Consider the following 20,811-nt stretch of genomic DNA (forward strand, 5'->3'; position numbering starts at 1 on the left):
ACACAAGATAATTCTAATAACTATCAATTTTCTAACACTGATTAACACTGTGTTCATATTTTACTCTACTGCAAACAAGGAGACTACAGTAAAACCATTTTTTCTTCAAGTTAAAAATTACATCATACATACTCCACGAATATGGGACACTAACAGTGAAGATCAGGACGCATGTAAAACATCTATTTTAACTTTTAATAGCCTTTTTTTTCCTCCCTACCTCTCAATGCAGTATTTTTATGTTAATGAACAAACAAACCAGGTGCTCTCTGGACCAGCCCTTGCAGGATAAACATCTCCTTGTAGTCAGAAAATCATTTCTAGTATTTAAAATACAATCAACATCTGCATTAGTTTCATACTATGAACATCCATTTCTTGACATTAATTTCTAAAATAAACTCTTGTATTAAATAACCTTTCCTTTTGTTTACAATACTTGAACTGATAAAGGATAGTAAACAACCTCAAAACTGACAAAAAACTGATCAGAAAGCCGTGCAAAGTTTTGTTCTACTGCTTACCTGTAAGCAATAGGTTGCTGTGGACCACGGTGGCTTCTCATATACCTGGAAGTCAATGCAGTACCTGAAAAAAACAGAAGGGACTGGAAGTCTTGGATCATTCTGTTCTCTGGAGCTGTCTCTAGCCTTTATTATCATTATTTCAGAAATTAGATTCTACCAAGTTTAAAATATAACATTTTTAATCTACTTATTGACCTAAATTATAAATATGGCATAAATAGTTAAGAAAATTAAGAAAGAAAGAAAACTAACTAGAATATTAAAATCATCGTTATTCAAAAAACTAATGACACAGCTGGGATATGTATTTTATAGAAAAAAAATCAAGCTCAGTCAATAACTGTAACAATGCTCTATGTGGAAAATGATATTTTGAGATCTGTTCCATTGTCCACCTTGCTTATCATTCAGCTATTTAAAGACTCAACAACTGAAACTTCCTTTCTTAATGAAAGGCTGAACTGGTATTACAAAAAATACACCTATCAGTCTGAGAGAAGAGCTGTAAAACTCTGAAATCCTTCTGTAGCTTAAGGGAGGATAAAAATCAACATTTACTCATCTTTTCTGAACATGTAACCTGTTTGAGAGCTCCCCTGTATTTACCATTCCTTCAGTGTTGGCTAAATATTTTAGCAAACATGCGTTCCATATAAGCCATGACTTTGTAAAGTTGACATCACATATACATTTTTGCTTTTCTGCGCTTTGTTGTAGATGGCAAAGGAAAATATGAGAAAATCACATACAGGTGCATACTGATCTTGGCAGTTCTTCAGTTAATTGAATACTACTTGGTTTCATTAACATATTTAAGGATTGTTTTTTAAAAAACACTATTATTTCTTACAGTAATTATTTCTTAAACAACGCGACGTAGAAATTATGGGTATGAAATGCTCAACAATGAAAAATATTCTGAAAGCAAATGCACAACCTTACTACTGTCAATCTTTTCCTACCTTCCATCTTCCAAATCCTTCTCTTAACTTATAATGTCTTAAGAAAGTATTAATCCTAAATTTTTATCCAAAATTAGAGATATTTGTACATAGAATAATCCAACTTGTTGGGAGACCAGCTATAGTAAGGTGTAAGGGGGACAACCTAAGCATACAGTATGTTCCACAGTATGTGCATACTTGAGGACAATAAGAACTTATTTAATCGAAGAGTTTTCCATCATAAAATTAGCTGATCCCTTGCCCTCAGCTAGAATCTGTGCTTTTGGTTGACTGATGATCTGTGTGCTGAAATAGATGGGCATTTGATGATAGTTATCACAAGATTTTCTTGACTTAGTCAAAGGAGCAAACATACATAAAATGGCCAGATCTTACAAAGATCGACGAGGGCGGACAGAAAAGGTGGTCCGGTGGGCATGGTCAAGCACTATCAGAACAATAACATCCTTTGCTGTCGACAGGGAACCATGTAACGAGGCAGCTATGCTACAACGATACCTTACCACCACAGCGAAATTCAGCACCAGTAGGAATAGCTGTTCTTTTCCCATAAAGGTGTGTATAACGTGTAGCACAGAATCACATATATTTAAACAAGGCTTAGTCATGCGGGAGATGTGATTTGCTAACTCCACATTAGTTTACCAGGACTAACCCAGTTTAAGCTACTTCTGATTTTAAACTGACGTGACCCAGGCCAGCTTTCATCTACTGGCTCGACAGAGCACTAGAGCTTAACTACAAAGCCCCAGTCAAAGCGGCATCTTTCGCAGGGGCCCTATTTCCTTCCCTTTGCATATTCCAGCCCCGGGAAGGACGTAGTGACACTCCGCAGCCCCTCCGGGGTGCTGCCGAGAGACAATTTTGCCTCTGTTTCGCCTGACTCCGCTGAATTCACAAACCAGAATGTTTTGCGTCCGCCTCGCAGCGGGGCACCGCTGAGGCAGCACTCCAGAGCGGGCACCGCTGCAACGGCCTCCACCGGACGCTTCTGCCCGGGGCCCGCCGGCCCGACTGCCCGCTCTCCACGGCGCTCCCCGGGGAACGCGGGCCGCCCCTCCTCCGACAGCCGTCGCAGTCTCCTTCCCCAGCGCACCGCCCGCCCCTCGACCTCACCGCTCCCCGAGGGCGGCGGCAGCGGCCGCTGCTGGGCAACGCCACCAAACTCTCCCGCCGGCTCCGCTCCAGGACCCGGGTACTTGCCCCGCGCGGGGAAAGTCAACGCTCCCGGGCACGACCACCCCCGCGGCGCCAGCCGGGCGCTGCCCACCTCAAGGCACTGCCCGGCCACGCAGGGCAGGGACGGGCGGGGCGCAGCGTGACCCCACGACCGGAACAGCCCCGGGCCGCAGCCCCGCGCCGCTGCGGGCGGACTGCGTGTCCCAGCGTGCCACGCGGCTCCTCCGGGACCATAGCTCCCGGCATGCCTCGGGGCCCGATGACCCGGCGGGACGGTTCCCGACAGCCTTTGCTGGCCGCGGGGCGGGGGTGCGGGGCGCTGTGCGCATGCGCCGTGCCTGGCGGCGGCCCGAACGGTGGGCGATAGCGGCGAAGCTGCTTCTTCCGCAGTCTCAGGTAGGGCGAGCAGTGGCGGGTTGGGGGCTCGTCCGTCACAGACGGGATCTGGGGGACTGGGAGGCTTGGGTCTGGCGTAGCCCGCTTAGTTTTCCTCTGCGGCGGGTGGTTCTTTCTGCCGTGGCTGGGCCTGCCGGGCCTCACCCGCGGGCCCTCCGCGCCTGCTGAGCGCCGGGTCGCGCTGCGGCCTCGGTCCCTGGCCGTGCTTCCGCGCCGCTGGAGCGGTTACGGACCCGCACGCCGGCTCGCCCCGCTCCCATCCTTGGGCTTCCTGATGGCTGCCGCTTCCCTGGCCCCCTCCGCCCCCACCCTGGCTTGGCCTTTCCTGGCTCCCCCGGCGGTGGGCAGCGTGCTCTTCCCCCTCTGACCGGCCGACGGGAGGATTGCGACACTGCTCAGATAGGCGTGTGCTTTATAGGTAAATGTGTAATAGTCGAGGCCCAGGAGGTAGCATGCAGAGCAGTATAGGAAAAGATCACATCTATAAGTTACTGGGATCTCTTGAGTACTGGTGGCCAGCGAGTAAGTCTGGGCGTTTGTAGTGGTTTGATGGCCCCAAAAGTTTAGGATCTTACGTTTTAGCTAAATGGATGTGAACACATCACTTTAAATAAAAAAGGAAAACCAGCAACCGTTCAAGGCATGTCTTTGAATACATTCAGTAGCTCTGGAGAGCTGAAAAAGATTTGTTTTTTTCTTTCATAATGGAAAGGCAATGGTGATTATATTGTTATCTTTGGACTTTTGCCTTTTCCTGGATTATTCATTGTTTTGTGGTTGTTTTTTTTTTATCTTTTGATTAGTGTTGATATTTAATGAAGGCTGACAAGATGCAAGCTTGGCAGTCCTTACAGTTATGCAACTTGTTCCAGTCTTGACATAACTCTTCATTCTTGAACTGAAAGTAAAGACTTTTGTACCTTCAGCCAGAGACTGGTTAATTGCAGCTCTATCAGGTAAGAAAAGCGAACTGTGTAGTTAGGGAAGGGAAAGAGACTGGCTTATATTTAATGAATGGGAAATGTTGCTAAAAACAAAAAACGCTAAGGTTAAGTGTAAAACAGTGTTTCTTAGCAGGAGGCACTTTTATAGGTGGAATGGGTGATCCATAGAGAGTAATGCTGCCCTGCTGCAAGATTTCAGGAAATGGGTACACCTTTGAAATGGAAAATAAAACAATCCATTGATTTTAGGATGTTTTTGAATAGGAACTTTTTTAAAAAAAAATCTTCTTCCATCAGGTCAACAAACTGTTAAGGCCAGTATAGCTATTTAATGTGCTTCAGCATTTTTTTGACTGTTCTGTTACAGAATCAACAGAAAAGACACCATTGTATATACTGGTAGTGAAGCCAAATGTAGGTTATAATTGTGTCGAGCAGCTTGTAAAGAAGATTGATGCAGAACTAAAAGTGATTTTGAGGTGGGCATGAAAATTTCCAAAGTGAAAAGAAGTATTAACACTACACAAAATTAGAAAAGGTTTAAAATACAGAATGCCTTTGAGTAAGTGAACTAGTTTTTCCTTTATTCTGCATCACATCTAATGGCATGACAAACTGTTTAAGTGGATTTTCTTTTAGCAGGAATACATGCTTGTAGTTCTTTGGCCTCAGAACATTGTAGCTCCGTAGTACATAGCTTGACCTACCCTGTTAGACATCCACGTTAAATGGCAGCTTTGATAACTGTGCCAGAAGTATGCCATTTCAAAGACCTAATATGAAAACTGCAATAGGAAAGACTTAATGGAATGTTATTAAAAATACCACAAGAAGTCGCATACAAACAAAGCATACTAATAAGGACATGCATAGCAGAGTCTAAAGGCTGCCTTTTCAGCTTATGCCACCCATGTAGCTTTTGGTCATTTATTCTTTGGAGTTAACAAACACGCAGTTTTTGCTGTTGTATTTCTAGGTTGATCAGCATTATTTTAGACACTATTTTTGCATCAGTGTCCTATGCAGACACTAATCATGTTTTATGTAGTTATTCTAAAGATAAAAGGTATTATTTGTTACTGTTTGAATGTAGCAAAAAAAAAAAAAAAGCCCAAAACCCAACAAAAAAAAACCCTAAAGGTTTGGCTTTGAAGTGTGACATCCTGTTAATCATTTTAAGCTATAAAATACAAACCATACCTATGTGGCTTGTTTTTCAACTGACTGTTGCACCAGTTGTATTGAACAAATTGAAGCTAAACGATCAGCTAAACCAGTATTTTCTCTTGCCCATTTGTAAATTGGTTTATGTTTTGGTCCTTCTTTGTACCAGAGTACTCTAAAATGTCCGGAGTGTTAGTTCAGCTGCTTGGTTGCCAGCAAGCTCATCACAGTCTTGCCCCTGGGTAATCTTTCCTCTGGCCTGCAACGAGTGCTCTTGACTCTATGTCAGAGCTGCCATTCCTCATCTAGTTGATCTTTCAGAACTGTATGAAGAGAAAGCTGGTAGCCATTTCTTTGCTGGGGAATGAAGAGTACTTCAGTTTAATCCCATTCCTCTTTATCCTGTAGTATTTGCCGGGGACGATTGCCACAATAAAATTTTCTTGTTACATTCTGCTCTAGGATCTTGGCAAGATGAAAGGAGAATCCAGGCATGTTTCGCATTCTTCCTCCTCTCATTTTCCTAAATAGTGCTTGCCTTCTCCTATATGAGATTCAAGCCAAATCATTTAAATCTCAGCTGTGCATCTAAGTGGTTTCATACTGGAGTTGTGCTTTGGAGTGACATTTTTAAGAGACGATTAAATTTAAAGTCTGTGTTGGAGAGGGACAACAAACAAAATTATGATCTCTTTCTGTCATTAAACACTCATATCAAGTCAGGAGAAAGTGTGTTCCATTTAGCCAAAAATAAAAATACTCTTTCTAAGGGTAGAAAGTAGGTAAGACAAATTAGGATATTAGCAGAGCTTCAGAAGCTGTATTAAAATGCCATTTTTAAGTGACTACTACTGGGTTTGGTAACACGTGGTGTGTATCTCTGCTGATATTCATAAACTCAGCCACCAGCTCTTGGATGAACTTGTTGCTCACCTCTGTAAAAATAAAAATAAATCTAGGAGGGTTTTAACAGTTCTTTGTTTTATTCCACCTTGGATAATGTGAAGGTTTTCTGTGTGAACTATAAATACATTTTAAACAGTTAAGGACCTTCAGTGGTTATCAAAGTACATGTCTCCAGAGTAAATGAGATGCACGACTATTTTTTGGCAGCTCCTTTGTGTGTGTCTGTCTCTTCACTGGCTTTAGAACTCCAAACAGGAGAGTGGGAAGCCCACATTTTATGATTAGGTATGAGCATAAATGCTCATTAGTTGGTTTTCAAAGCTTTTCAAGGAGCTGCCTGATCCATATGCAAATTGCCTGTGTTTTCTTACCAGCAGCCTAATTAATCTAACACAAAATTGAGTGAGTTCCTTGAGATTTACATAATGATTTTGCTTCACATTGCACAGGCAAAGTGCTGTTTATTAAAGTGACGCTGTGGAGTTACAGACTGTTGCCTCACTGATTCTTGTTACATCGTAATCTCTAGAGAGCAATTGCAGTTAGATTATGGTTGAAAATGCTAGTATCTTGGTATGACTGAAAAGTGTCAGGTGTATTTTTAATATCTATGAATATTTAATGAAGTGTGAATGAAAATATATTAAAAATATGAGATTAAAAAATTAATCTTTAGATCGTCGTAACTAATGTTCTGTTATGGACAGTGAATAAGGTGAATATTTTAAAAGGTTTTCTGACAGCTTGAACTGACTTTTAAAATACTGACTTGTATCAAAAGCTGTAAGTATCAATAATATGTCAGTTAGGCTGGATATTTTTGGGAGTAGTAAGAGCTTTCATACAAAAGCTGGAACAGGTTGAAACATTGCAATTGTGACATCTGTTTGAGACTAATTTTAATGATCGCATTTGTTCCTGTCAGTTTCTTGCAATCCTGAGCAGGATTAGGTGGATTGTGCAAGCTTTTTCCCATACAAAAGTGCCATGGTTCTCAAATTCTCTATTACTACTACTACTCCTCCTCATGTCTTTTTTCTAAAGAAGAAAGAAATGACTTGCATAGAACATTTTCTTTGAAGTGGGGCTGATTGGAACAGAAGTTGTTATTAATGCCTTTCAGAGTGTAAAAATGCCATTACCCAGTAGAAGAAAAAAATTAAATGTCTGTTTATGTTTCTAAAATTAGATAGTAAGATGTTCTAATCAACCCAAGAATATGTTCTCCTGCAGTGGTCTGTTGTTGATGTAAGGTGGTAGATAGCATGCTTTTTTTAGTTGATAGCTAATTATGAAGTGCTAAATAGCTGTTGCATGTTTAGGGGTTGCAGCTGTATTCTTACCTATATATATACCCTAATTTTTCATAAATTCATATAGTAAGAAAATGTCTTCCACGCTCCCAAATATCCCAGATGAGGATACTCTTAGAACATCATTATGTAATTTTTGTGTGGAATTTTTTTGTGCAGACTACTGTATTTTGCAATATGTGGTGCTAAACCTTCTCTAGTGTCATGGATATGGTAATGATTGTAGAGAAATAGTTTTCTGGGTTTGGGTGTTGGGGGTTTTTTTTGTAATTTTTTTTGTTGTTATATCTTATATATAATTCTTGAAGGAGAAGACTGGATGAACTGGTAGAGGGTTCTCGATAATTTTGAAGAGGAAAACTACATGCCTTACAAGCCAAGCCTACTTGAGAGCTGTGGTTCTTGTCTGTCGTTTCCACTTAATGTCTCTGTATACGTACAAAAACAGTACAGTGCAAAACGCAGATTTATGTGCCAAACAGCTTGAGAAAATTAGACTAACAATTGGGTGTTTTGCAGAGCTTGGGCATTCCGTTTTTCCACAATCGGCTCTCAAGGTTGTGCAGTTTCTGTCTCACAGGGCTTATCTTGTTGTTTATTGTTTTCAGCTACATATTCTTCACAACATGGTCAGATATTGTTGTAAATTAAAACATCCAACAGAAATCTTGGTAATGAAGTACGTGTCTCTCCTGATTTTATCCAGTCAAATAGGGGCTCTGTGGCTGTTCCATAGACCACAGACTGGCAGTCATACAACCTGAGGGATGGTTAAATTATTTGATGAGCAGTCTTACAAGCTGTGAAAGTAGAAGGTAGATGAGATAAAAAAAATGACTTGAGGGACAGTCAATCTGTTTACATGTGTTAGAGCAACCAGTGATGTGGTTCTTCATCACAGCAAGCCTGTGTTCACAAACAAGTTGTTCAGCAGTGTTTTACAGGTATTTATCAATACATCCATCGCTAGGAGTGGTGAAGTACTGGCACTTGCAAGACCGTACTTGGCATTAATAGCAAATTTCAACATGTCTATTGGGCAAGAAGGGGAGGGAGTATGAACACTCGCTTGAGGTGCCCTGTCATACCAATGCTTCAGCAGCCTCTTGGGCATCTTTGATCTGTGAGATTCTCAGTCTTGCGTAGTCTTCCTTACTTTCCCACATGGAACTGACAACAGATTAGTTGGCATGAAAAGTGAGTTGGCTGCCAAATAGTAATTGCTGTATTCCACTGAGGTTAATGGCAGACATACTTTTTACTGGCTTACCAACTACAGATGAACTTTTTATAAGCCTCCCTCTGTTTTAGTCTTGCATTCTCAACGTGCTGATCAATCATTCAAGGTTTGAAGCCTGGAGTTTGGTGGTGGACCCAGCTATAGTGGCAGATAGGAAGTAGTAGTTGTGATGGTGAGCCTTCCTCAAAATCTGCCTTGTTATGCTAACATAAAGGACTGTAAAATCATCTTTTCCATATTTATGCTTCAATTCAGCAAGAACGTTAAACTACCCTGTAATCAGGCCAGGTGAAAGAAGTAATTTTCCTAACTTTATGTATCTTTACAGTATATTTAAGGAAAGTAAGACTTTAGAATGGCAGTATGCAAGTCCGAAGTAATAAAGTATCTGTGATACAGTTTTGTGCGATCTACAGATTGTGCATGGCCTTGCATTTCCAGTTTTTCTCTTTGTGTTTGCCTTGGAAGCAGTTTGCTGGAAAATGAGGGCTGTTCCAGATTTCCATTGTGCCTGTCTGTTGCCTGTCTGTTGCCAAGACCTCCTAGTACTTCTGCACAACACAATAATTTGAGAGGGATGTGGTCTGATGCACTTGAGATTACCAAGCTTGGCATGGTTCAAGCAGTGTGTTGTGTGACTTGCTGCTACAACCAGAACAATGCATTTTGTTGCATGTGTTCATTCCTTATAGTAAATTTAGGAAGCTCTTCAGAATTGCCTAGTGTGTCTGTGGCTCAAATACTTGTCCTGAAAGACCAAATTACAGCCATGTATTTGCCAAGATTTGCAGTCCTATCTGTGATTGAAATGTGCGTGTAAAGGAGTGATGTGATGGTAAAGGTGAATTTCTTCTGGTGTTCCGAACAGATTTCTCTGATGGTGGGCTAGCCACTTGACTTAGGATGTAGCTAAAATCTTGATTTCTTTATGCCTAACAGTTTTCTCATTCAAATGAAAACAGTGCTTTGCCTACAGTGGTATGTAGGGAAAAGTAGTTCTGTCAAGGAACAGCATGGTCAGCAGTGGTGTAAAATTAGACTTCTGGGTAGAAGAAATACTAGTAATTCAGAAAGGAAAAAAAAGGCTTGTGAAAGCATCGAGATTGCTTAGGATAAAGGGATAAGTAACTGTCTTGACATATATTCTGTGTAAAGTAAAAACCTACAAAAAGTAGTTGAGGAGCTAGCAATTAAAGTTAGGAATTCCCTTTTGATAGGAGGCTAAGCTTAGGAATCTCTTTTTTTTCCCCTAGTTGCGTAGCAGCAATGTTTCTGAAATAGAGGTGTTAAAGAATTACCTCAGTGTTACTCTTTGATACCTAAAGCAGTATCTGCAAGGGCTTGTAGCTTCAACCAATACAGTAAATTCGTTGAAAACCTACTCACCCTGTGATGCTTTTTCTTACGGTTGGTTCTGTCTGGCAATATTGTCTTGCCCTATTAGCTTTTGGAACACAGTATTTAGAAAGTGTAGGCTTCTATTTTGGAAAAACATTACATGTTTATCATATGTCCTTTTTGGATACCACTGCTTTTCAGTAGAACTGGTGAACTTCAAGAAGTAGGAAGCACACTGTTCAGAAGCTGTTGCAAACAAGGAATTTCAAACTGTTTCTAGCAGGGTGAGAAACAGCAGTTTCTTCTCTTCCACATTCTTGGTGGAGCCTGGGGGAACTAAAAAACTTCGGTGAGCTGAAGTTCAAAAGTCTGCTGTCTTTTCATGTATTCCTGCAGTACACTTTGTTTTCTTAATAAGATTTTGTTGGCTGCCAAGAAGACCATAAATATGTTCAGACTTAATCTTGGCTTAATCTTAGTTTTAAAGTACTCTGATTCTGATTTAGCTTGGCAAAAAGATGTAGCAGCATCATTTAACATTTACCTTTGTGGGTTTTTCTCCTTTTCTTTGTAGTTGCAAAGGTGGTGACAGCTCTGAAAAAGTTCCCAAGTACTATTAAGAGAAAAAGAAAAAGCCCTTTGCTACCGTTATGTGAGTAACACTGAATGGATTGGTTTGATTCCTTTTAAATGATCTTTGTCCTGGTTTTTGGTTTTAACTGTACCTGCATCTTGTTACAGTGGTATTTCTTCCTGTACTACTGCTCCTTTACCACTAGTTGTGATAGGTGATTGTTACACTCTCAGGCCCAGGCTACAAACCACAACTCAGGTTACCTATCTGGATGAAGTATCTCTATGGCCGATTTGTAAAGGGTAGTATACTTAAATCTGAACACAGTTTAAAAAAACCCAACAAACTGAAGCAAAAAAAAAATAAAATCACCAGCCTTTCAGTGTTTAGGGCAATAAACCAGACTATAGCTTCCAAATAACTCATCAGCTTTGATATGTGAATCCTGATAGACATAAGGCTGGTGTTTTTACATATTTATGGATCCACATTATCTGGCTATTATTAGTTGTTCTGTGTCCCTATAGATGTTACCCCTCTTTAGTTTTGGGGAAAATATTATATATTTTTGTTCAATCATCTCTCCTTCTTACAACTAAGTCAGTGTTCAGCTGGCTGTAGTTTTTCAGTATCTTTGGCCCCAACAACTGGCAGTAATCCATGCTGTGACAATCAGTGGTCAAAAAGAATGGCTTTGACCTGTAATTACCTTCTTATCTTCCAAGGTGTAACAGGGTTTTCGAACAACCCAATATATAGTAATTGCACCTTTTGATCAGGTCACCTATATAGTATTTTTAAATAATCATAAAACTTCTGTGTAATAATTTGTAGGGCTTAGGCAGTTTTTGCAAGGTGAGAGAAAATAAGATAGAGTTCATTTGTAGGGTCTTTTTTGCATGCTACTTTTCTTTAGACGGGACTCTCATGAACATTTAGTGACAGAGCAGTTGGCAGAATTGAAAAAAAAGAAGACCTTTTAATGAACTTCTGTGAAGAGTGCAAATGAGCAAAGTGTGAGCTTCGATGGTAAGTTTAACTCTTTATTGTTACTAATGTCCTTCTTTACCTGTTCTTGAACACCTCTATTTATGAAGTTCTTAAAGTTTCCTGCTTTTTCTTCAAAATGTTTGAAATTTGGGTTTTTAATTGTTTTTGAAATTTGTTGAGAAACACCTTTAAAATTAAAAATAATGAATAATTAACACATGGCCTGCCATTTTGATAACTTAGTGTTCTGTGTCAGTATGTTAAATTACTCTGGGTTCTAGAGAACTTAATTTTCATGGTTTTCCAGTTTTTGCAGCATTCACTTGAACCACATAGCTGTCTGCTAAAAACTATATCACAATTTATCATCTGGGTTTTTTAGTAAAACATGCAATGTAGCAGTGTATCCAGCTTGTGTGAAGGCTTTTCAGGAGTGAGACTTTTTAATAGGAGTATTTCTTTTAAACACAAAGTTGTGTAAGATGGATAAGACCTGAGGAAAGTTTCCCATCTTACTGATTTTTAGATATGTGGCGTCATTAGCTTCTAAAATATTAGATGTCTTAAATTGACTTTATTTATCAAGTTTAATCATTAAAACTACTCAAGTTTCTGTCCATATTTCAGCTTTTGTCCATGAAAACTCCTCGAGAAGATGGCTGATGTAAGCCTGAAAGAAGCAGCACTAATAGTTGGTGTGGTGTCAGCCTGCTACTGGAACAGTCTCTTTTGTGGCTTTGTTTTTGATGATGTTTCAGCAATTTTGGATAATAAAGATTTGCATCCTTCTACTCCATTAAGAAATCTGTTTCAAAATGACTTCTGGGGCACTCCAATGTCTGAGGTAAACTGCTTGCAAAACACTTTGAGGCATTTCGGAACTCAGGGGGTTTTAACACTTCTTTTCCCTAATGTGGTTTTAACAGGATAGTTTGTTTCTGATGGAATTTGGTGTTAGTGTTTTGTACTGTAAGCTCAGGAACAGATGTCATTTATATTCTTTCCCTTTGTTCAATAGAAAAACTTGTAAGAAAATGAAGTCATCTATCACGCTGCAAGATGTGTTAACTAATTCCAATATTGAAATTGTACAACTCTGTCCATTTTCCCTTCTCCTGTAAAAGCTAGACAATGACATACAAGGGTATTTATTTCTAATTGCATTCTGGAAGGAAGGATAACAGTCTTAGACAGCTAAGGTAGGAGCTAAAGAATCAGTATTGAGCCCAATAAATTTGAGTAGGTTGGCTTCTGTGAATTCAGAGTTTTTGGTTTGTAGCCCATGTAGGGTGATTGTTTTTATCTGGAAAGCTCTATTGGCATTAAAGACATTGATAAACATCATTAAATGGCAACGGCTTAAGGATTTACATATAGTTCAGAAAGTTACACGTGGTGCCATTGCTGAACAAATAAATAAAAATTCTCTAACAGTCACAGGGTTTTTGCCTATCAAGGCATTCGACCTTGCACTCGTCTTCTGTCTGTAATATACAGAGTTAATTCCTTGTGAGATACTAATTGCTAGCTCTACAAATAGACTTCGATACATAATTTTTTGTATAACCCTGTAATGAAAGCTTCCAGAAGTTTTTTTCAGATGTCATAGAGTCCTGTAGTTACTGAGAGTAAGTGGGTTCCTAAATTCCTCCCAGTAAAATTTCAACAGAAATGCTCTAACCATTTGGAGTGGGAGAAGGCAATCTCATTCAGTGTGGATTTTGCATTTAAAACCAGCTGAATGTCAGGTTAATTTTAACTAAATTAAGTCGGATTAATTTGATTGTTCATGCCTTTTAAAATATTTTTTTTCCTATATTGTGCTGTTGTTTGTCTGTATGTGCAGTTTGGTTCCCTGTGTCGTCCCCCCCCTCTCCTGCCTCCCATTTTTTTCTCTTAATTTTCTTCCTCTGTTTTATGGATGTATTCAGCAAAATATCAACAGACTGTGGGTTGCCAAATGCATTTTGGAACAGGAAGATGGGTTTAAGTGTATTTTTTAAAAGGGTTTGTGGATGGAGTAACTGGCAACATAGATATATTGACTGGTAGACATACTGAAAATATGTAGATAATACATTTCGCTGAGTTCACTGGATTTTTATTTTATAAAATACTGAGCTAAAACATGAAATGGCAGAGTAATCAAAATACTTGAACAACACATTAAAACAATGTGGAAGTAGGAAAAGTAGTCATAATTAACTTCTCTGTTTAATATTTTATTTTTAAGTCAAGTTTTCTTTTAATTCGCTAGATTAGGGTTTTTTAGTAGTGATTTTCAGTTTATTTGAAAGGTAGATGCCTCAAAGTAGAGTGGGGAATCTTGTGTACATAGATTTTTAGAAAGATATTTTGAAGTAAAAGTCCCTTTGTAAGTTGGTAATGACTGATTGATTTATTTATTTTCTTTTAGGAGAGGAGTCATAAATCTTATCGTCCCCTTACAGTTCTTACGTTTCGCTTAAACTACTTGTTCAGCGAGTTAAATGCTGTTTCTTACCATTTCCTAAATCTGGTCTTTCATGTGGTGGTTTGTGTAGTCTTCCTCAAGGTCTGTAAGCTTTTTCTGGACAACAGGAGCAGCGTAGTTGCATCCTTGCTCTTTGCAGTGCACCCTATACATACTGAAGCGGTAGGTATAGTTGTGATGTGCTTAATTTGATCAAGCTGTATTAACCTTGTTTCGTGGGTTTTGTACATGTTGATATATCGTAACTCCAAAAAGTGTGTGATTTTACTTGTACTTACTCTGCCCTTTGCAATGATAGGTGGAGATGGCAAGTTTCAGTGCTTGGGAGGTTTGGTATTCCATGCAGCTATTGAAAAATAATCAAAGAAACATTAATTTAGTTATTTAGTAACTTAGGTCTCTGCTATGAACATGGGCTTTTATGGTGGTAGCTACGTTAGCTTATATAGATATTTGTGTTCTGTGATGATCATATTTTGCAAATACTATAAATGCCTCTTAAAATTAATTTTCAGAATCGCTAAGCACAGCCCTTTAGCTAATCACCAGGTCTGTTCTGTCCACTATGTCAACATAGCTACCTCAGCAGGACTTCTTCTAGGATTGTTGCTATGCTACATCCAGCTTAGGGCCGTTCTGTTTCATCCTTCCCTTTTTGAACATATCCAATGTCAGAAAAAGGAAGTGCATTTCTCCCCTCTCATATTCACCTTCCCTTTGATTCTGAAGTTTTTCGCTTCTATGAAAAGCATTCTTTCTGCAAGCTGCCTGTCTGATTATATACTTTTAATGGTCAACCAGGCTTGCAGTGTTGTGGAGTAAATGGAGTCTTGTGATCGCTATTAATTAAATTTGTTTCCATCAGAAACACTGATAAAGCAGATCTGTGGAATTCTCTGCTGTTACTTCTATGCCACTTAGATTGGCTTTTGTAGATTGTAGTTCACAGGTGTTAAAAAGCCCATTTTCAGTCTCTCTTTTGTTTTTTTTCTTAGTGTTAGCCGATTTTCAGAAAACTGAAAATATTTAAACATTCTGCTGCTTTGGAGGTGTCCCATTTCTTTTTTTTTATTTTTAAATGTGTTTTTTTGGGGAGGGAATATCCCATTTTATTATTTTTTTAAAACAATATGTTTTTGGGGGGAGGGAGGCGGGGATGTCTTCTGATTCTAAGAAAATGAGACGGATTTGCTCTTATTTTTTGCCATACTTTTGCGGGGGGCTGATTTGTTTGTGTAGAGAGTTCACATCTCTCTCTCCTCTAAAGACACAAATCCCTGTCAGTAGCAATCCACTCGCCTGCATCTGTGTACTTCGAGCAAATCTTTGTAGGAATTAAGTTCATGGGGTTTATAATTGGCTGCTATTTGAGCTACTAATAAGTCCTTGCTAGAAGAAGTTAGTGGCACTTTTAAAAATACAGAAGCTAAACCCCTAAGAATGTTTGCTTGCTGTTCTGCTTGAAAGCACAAACCTCCATAGGATCTTGGGTAAAATATGGGTTAAAAAATATAATGTCTTAATTTAACCTGGTTTTCAGTTTCTTTGAAAAACACATGTTTTAAATTTCAAAGTCTGGCTTTTTCCTCTTGTAGTAAACGTGGTAGTATCTTTACAGGAGCATTAGCAAGTTGCTCGTGACTTATTAGTGGTTCGTGGCTTAGATCATACTTTGTAATTTTATCACTTTCATTCCAAATATGATGATTCTTTATCATGCTTGAACTGTTAGATTCCATATCAGATAACAGTAACACAGTTTCTTTAGTACTATGCAACACAGTTAGCAAAAATTATCACACAAATTCTACAAAACAAAAGCATATTGTGTAAGGCATTGTATTACAAATTTACCAAGTACAGTTATGAAGCAATTTGGTAGTAAGTGCGTAATTCTTGATATTAGCCACATGAGGGCACTTTAAGACTACTCCAGTGATGGAACTCGGTGCTGTATTTAAAACACTTGGAGACTCTGAGATTTAAATGCAATTGTAATTGCATACCCCTGCTGTTGTACTTAGGTGCTCAGTGAAGAATCGGTTAAGGGGTTTTCTTCCTCATTGCCCCACCTTTTCAATTTAATCTTTCCGCTTTTGAGAACTAGTGCATTTTATCCTTGCAAGTTTGCATTGAGAATTCTGCCTAACATGCAACCAAGAAAGAATTGTTATGAGTTGGCAGTTGACACTTATGCACATGTATAAAAGGCAAAATAACTGAAAGTTTCTGTACATGGAAAAGAGGAGGTAAGAATGAGCTATATTTTAGACCTGGGTACTTGGGTGCCGGCTAAAACTCCAAAACAGATCTCATTCCCAGCTTTTATATGATTTGATGGTACCTTTTGTGTCTTTAATGAAGTTTATCTAATATGCATTCCTCCTAAATAGTCTCCTACTTATTACTCCACTACACAAGAGTTTGGAAGAGCAGATGCAATACATAAACATTTCAAACCGTACCTGTCTTTTTCTGAGAAATGGATTTTTCCTAGAAAACGTAGCAGAGCAGGATAAATAGAAAATAATTTTCTGCCTGACTTCAGAGAGAAGCTGGGCTCTTGCAGTGGTAATACATCATTTTCCGAGGAAGAATTTTGGAGGAAATGGGTTGAATAATGTCATCATAGTTTCATTTGTCCTTGTCTTTAGAATTACAGTTCAGTCTTTGTACCTACTTTGCTACTGTTCTGGCCAGAGGCATGCTGACCATCTTTACAGTTACAGGATATCACCTAACCTGGTGAATGCTGGGATTTTCTCTCATAAGTCACCTTTGTATCCAGAAATAGTATCTTTATTTTGGTGGCAGGGGACTGTGGAGGCATATCAGCACACTTGCTTTGCTAATGATCTCTTTCAGTTGATCTACAAAGTTATCTTTAATTTCTGCCTTAATGCTGGACAATTTTGAGATCCACACCAGGAATCCTTGAAACATCTTAAGACATTTTTGAAACAAACATCTGTATACTGTCCAAAATGTTAACACAAACTCTGATGTCCTATCAGTTGTGAAACATGCTTTGTCTGCGCATTCTTCAGGGAGTGCTTCAGTAAAGGTATGCTACTCCCAACGGAAGCACCAGAGCACGAAATCAAATTCAGATTTGAATACTTTCCTTTCCTTTACACTGTGACCTTGGATATTGAGTTACTTTCTCTTTTTGTGCTGTGCTGGATCAATTATGCTTGACCAGGAATGTACCTAGCAATAAAAACTTCTTGCTGGCTCCAGATGACTGAAAAGACAGTTTTCAGCATCTTCATAATCAAATGGTGAGCTATGAGGTTTCCTTAGCTAAATATGACTGTCTGCCTTGGTATAGCATGCCATTTTTCAGCCAGCTTACTTGCAAAAATTTGGATACAATCAGGTGTTACAGAGGAGGACAAATGAGGAAGAAAGGCAGTCCTAAATGGTACTGTGGTCAGCACAGTGGCTACTATAGTAACCGTTAACTTTTGTTACGTTTGTTACATAGTAACAATTATTTAGGTTGGAAAAGACTTTCAAAATCATGTAGTCCAACCGTTAACCTAGCACTGCCAAGTCCACCACTAAACCATGTCCCTAAGTGCCACGTCTATACATCTTTTAAATACCTCCAGAGACAGTGACTCAACCACTTCCCTGGGCAGCCTGTGCCAATGCTTGAGAACACTTTCAATGAAGATTTTTTTCCTAATATCCAATCTAAACCTCCCCTGGTGCAACTTGAGGACATTTTCTCTTGTTCTTTCGCTTGTTACTTAGAAGAAGAGACCAATGCCACCAATGCCCACCTGGCTGCAAGCTTCTTTCAGGAAATACCTATTTACATCAGCATATTAACCAGTGGCATATACAGAGTTAATTTTTTTGGGGGTGCATTTTCCTGTGAATTATACCAGGGTGAGGATTTATTCTCTTTATATATATATATATATACACACACACATATAATTCTCTTTGCCATAGGCTCTGTAACTTCTGTAGCACAGTAAATATAATGACTTATTCTGCAACTGGTTTACACAGGTGTTTCTGGTAGTGGTCAGTGTCTTACAAAAAACCTAGTGATATGTCTTCCATTTCTGGTTATTTGTTGTAATTCAGTGTTTTTTGAAAACAGCTCCTGAAGTGGAAATTAATCTGTATGTCATTGGGGATTCCAAAACAGCCTTCTACCCTGTGGATTTTAGCACTTCTCCAAATTTTCATAAAATCCATTCCGCTCTGTCTTGTTACCAGAGAGGGTGCTACCTGCGATTTTACTATTGCCAGCCAAATTGTCATTCAGAAAATTGGTAGTCCTATAGTAAAGCCAGAGTCATTCTTTAACTCCACTACACAGAGTCTGCCATTCAATTTATTTGTAACTGTTGACTGTTCACCTAAGAGCTCCCACAGCACCAGTCAAGGGAATGCTTCTTTCAGATTCAGATCTGTTCAGTCCGTCAGAAAACTTACGAACAAAAATAACAATCACAGTTTTTGTATGCCACTGTGTGCAGGATGTATATGTGCAAAAGTCCTTGTCAGGCTTCACTTAGAGCCCCTATTGATGAAAGCTGTTTTCTTCCAAGTATGATGAAGAAAGCAGCTATCGTGCCCAAATTCTGCCTCAAATGCTGTTTGTGCCTATTGTTACTAAAGATAAAAGAACGTACTGCATTTCTCAGTTGTCTCATTAATGGTGATACTTAGGGGCACATCAGCCACAGCTGTCCACCAGCCACCTGTATTATTCCATTCTTGAATTCAGTACTGATTGAACTGAAAGCAGCCTTATTCTTAGCCTTTTTTGCTCAGTTTACAGGTCTTGTTTATGCATATCCTGACAGTATATCAGTCAAGCTATTCTAGTACTGGAATAGTCACTAGAAGAATAATCTAGATTTCCCTTCTTTTTCAGGTAACTGGAGTTGTGGGCAGAGCAGAGCTTTTATCATCTATCTTTTTCCTAGCTGCTTTTTTGTCATATACAAAATCTAAAGGGCCAGATAATACCATAGGTAAATATTTGACAAATATATACATAATAATTTCTGTATTGCTGATAAAAGAGCTCTTAAAATGGTAATATGGGTGTGTACAAAAAACCCCTTCAGCTGCAAGATACCCATGTAATAGTACTTTCCATTGTAAATAGTTTTTTTTATTTTTCCTTCTTTAAGACATAAGGACTTTCAGTTGTTTTGAAACACCTAGAGCATGGTACTCTTGCACTGACTTATATTAATGCATGTATATGGAAGTATGCTGAGATGCCTCAGATGGTTACAAGTAAGCTTTAATGTTTCAGCAGAGGCTTGCCTCTTTTCCAAAGTCAAATTGACTTTGTGAAAATTCATGGCTCCCCATAAAATATTCCATTCGAAGAAGTGTTCTGGTGAATTAGGAAAGATTGGGGTTTTTGTTTCCCTATCATAGATTAGGTTTTTGCCTTTCATTTAGTTCTTTCAATTTAAGGGAGGCAATTTTAGAACTGATACATGTAATTATTTTCTGTGGAGTAAAACTGGTAGTCTTGCCTTTAATAATGAGTGGCATACTGACTAAGTTTATAAAAGATAGCATGCTCAAATGTGAAGAGCCAAAGTATTCACTTTGTAGGCTAATTTATTTTATTAAATGCTTGGGTTTTTTGTGAGATAGAACATTTCAATAATGTCTTCTTTATTTGCAGTGTGGACTCCAATTGCAGTGACTGTGTTTCTAGTAGCTGTTGCAACACTGTGTAAAGAACAAGGAATAACAGTGGTGGGGATATGCTGTGTGTATGAAGTATTTATTGCTCAAGGGGTAAGCTGTTGAAAAATAAATTGGATTTCTTCTCAGGAATTCTGTAATGAGACATTAACTACTTTGAAGCATCATATTTCAGTACTGCTTTTTGTCAGTTCAAGTTAATGTAGTTCTGTTAGATTTTTTTGGATTTTTTTCTTTTTTTTTCTGATTCAACTAACGCTTAACGTATGTGGTTCATGGTGAGGGATTCCAATGTCCTTTACATGCCATGCAGAGATACTACCAAATATACTCGATAAAGAATTGACATGTCTTAATGCAAACCTAAGGTTTTAGTTGACTGATTTCTGAAGACTGGCATGTAACAGCCTTTATTAAAGTCAGAAGTGCATAAACATGGGGGATTATGTGTTTTTGAATTCGTGTAGTAAAAATAGAGAATGTTGTATACAAATGCATTTCATTACATTCTACTGAATAACCGGACATTTTGGAGTAGTCTTATTTGAATCAGTAATAGCTTTATGACTTTTTTTGTACTAAGAATACCTTTAAATTTAATTTCAGATCTGATAGATTTTGCCTTAAGCATTGATTATTCTTTAAGTTAATAGTAACTTTTGTTCAGAGAAACAAGATGTTCCTGCAATGAAATAATTTTTGGCTTTTAAGCAGTCAAACTATATGCCATTTAAAAATTTATGCCTAAGCAAATTTTCTAGTTCACTATTCCTTAATTACTTGAATGAATGTTTTGCAAAAACTGTACCAGTAAAAGCCAAAGGACTGTCTGTCTGGGGGATACATATTCAAGGCCAAAATACCAAAATCACATTTTTCTTTTGCTTATAGAAATATGTGTTTGTAATGATTTCCTTTGCAAGTGTAGTGAATAAACATATAATTTTCAAACTGGATTTCTAAGGAAATCACCAGCATGTGACTGTGCTTTTCAGTCCACTCTTCCTTTTTTTTTAGTAACTCTTGATCTTATCCTCAATTTCATGAAACTTTAATACGTTTGTGTTAGTCAACTGAGTAGAAAACATAAAATCCAAACTTAGAC

At 38.5% G+C, this 20,811-nt stretch overlaps 2 protein-coding genes across 16 annotated transcripts in view; one reads left to right on the top strand and one right to left on the bottom strand.

Moving 5' to 3' along the window:
• The window catches only part of CEP290 (centrosomal protein 290), a 54,801-nt gene extending 51,916 nt beyond the window's left edge, over positions 1–2,885 (bottom strand). For 3 of the 12 annotated variants that reach the window (XM_055711793.1, XM_055711792.1, XM_055711790.1), the window contains exon 1: positions 525–2,735. The gene's annotated coding sequence lies outside the window, so the exon portion shown is untranslated. Of the gene's footprint in view, positions 1–524; positions 2,740–2,762 lie in introns of those variants that run through there. The other 9 variants (XR_008732430.1, XM_055711796.1, XM_027815359.2 and 6 more) reach the window with 7 other exon arrangements.
• Positions 2,886–2,949: 64 nt separating this feature from the next.
• TMTC3 (transmembrane O-mannosyltransferase targeting cadherins 3) overlaps positions 2,950–20,811 on the top strand; it is a 35,092-nt gene continuing 17,230 nt past the window's right edge. Inside the window, exons 1-8 of one of the 4 annotated variants that reach the window (XM_055711798.1) lie at positions 2,950–3,067; positions 3,871–4,023; positions 10,547–10,624; positions 11,463–11,575; positions 12,164–12,380; positions 13,953–14,171; positions 18,910–19,009; positions 19,684–19,799. In XM_055711798.1, coding sequence (XP_055567773.1) covers positions 12,192–12,380; positions 13,953–14,171; positions 18,910–19,009; positions 19,684–19,799 — 624 coding nt within the window. In that variant the 5' untranslated portion in view covers positions 2,950–3,067; positions 3,871–4,023; positions 10,547–10,624; positions 11,463–11,575; positions 12,164–12,191. Of the gene's footprint in view, positions 3,068–3,870; positions 4,024–10,546; positions 10,625–11,462; positions 11,576–12,163; positions 12,381–13,952; positions 14,172–18,909; positions 19,010–19,683; positions 19,800–20,811 lie in introns of those variants that run through there. The other 3 variants (XM_055711799.1, XM_055711797.1, XM_027815410.2) reach the window with 3 other exon arrangements.

The sequence above is a fragment of the Falco cherrug genome, chromosome 5, assembly GCF_023634085.1.
Source record: "Falco cherrug isolate bFalChe1 chromosome 5, bFalChe1.pri, whole genome shotgun sequence".
NCBI lineage: Eukaryota > Metazoa > Chordata > Aves > Falconiformes > Falconidae > Falco > Falco cherrug.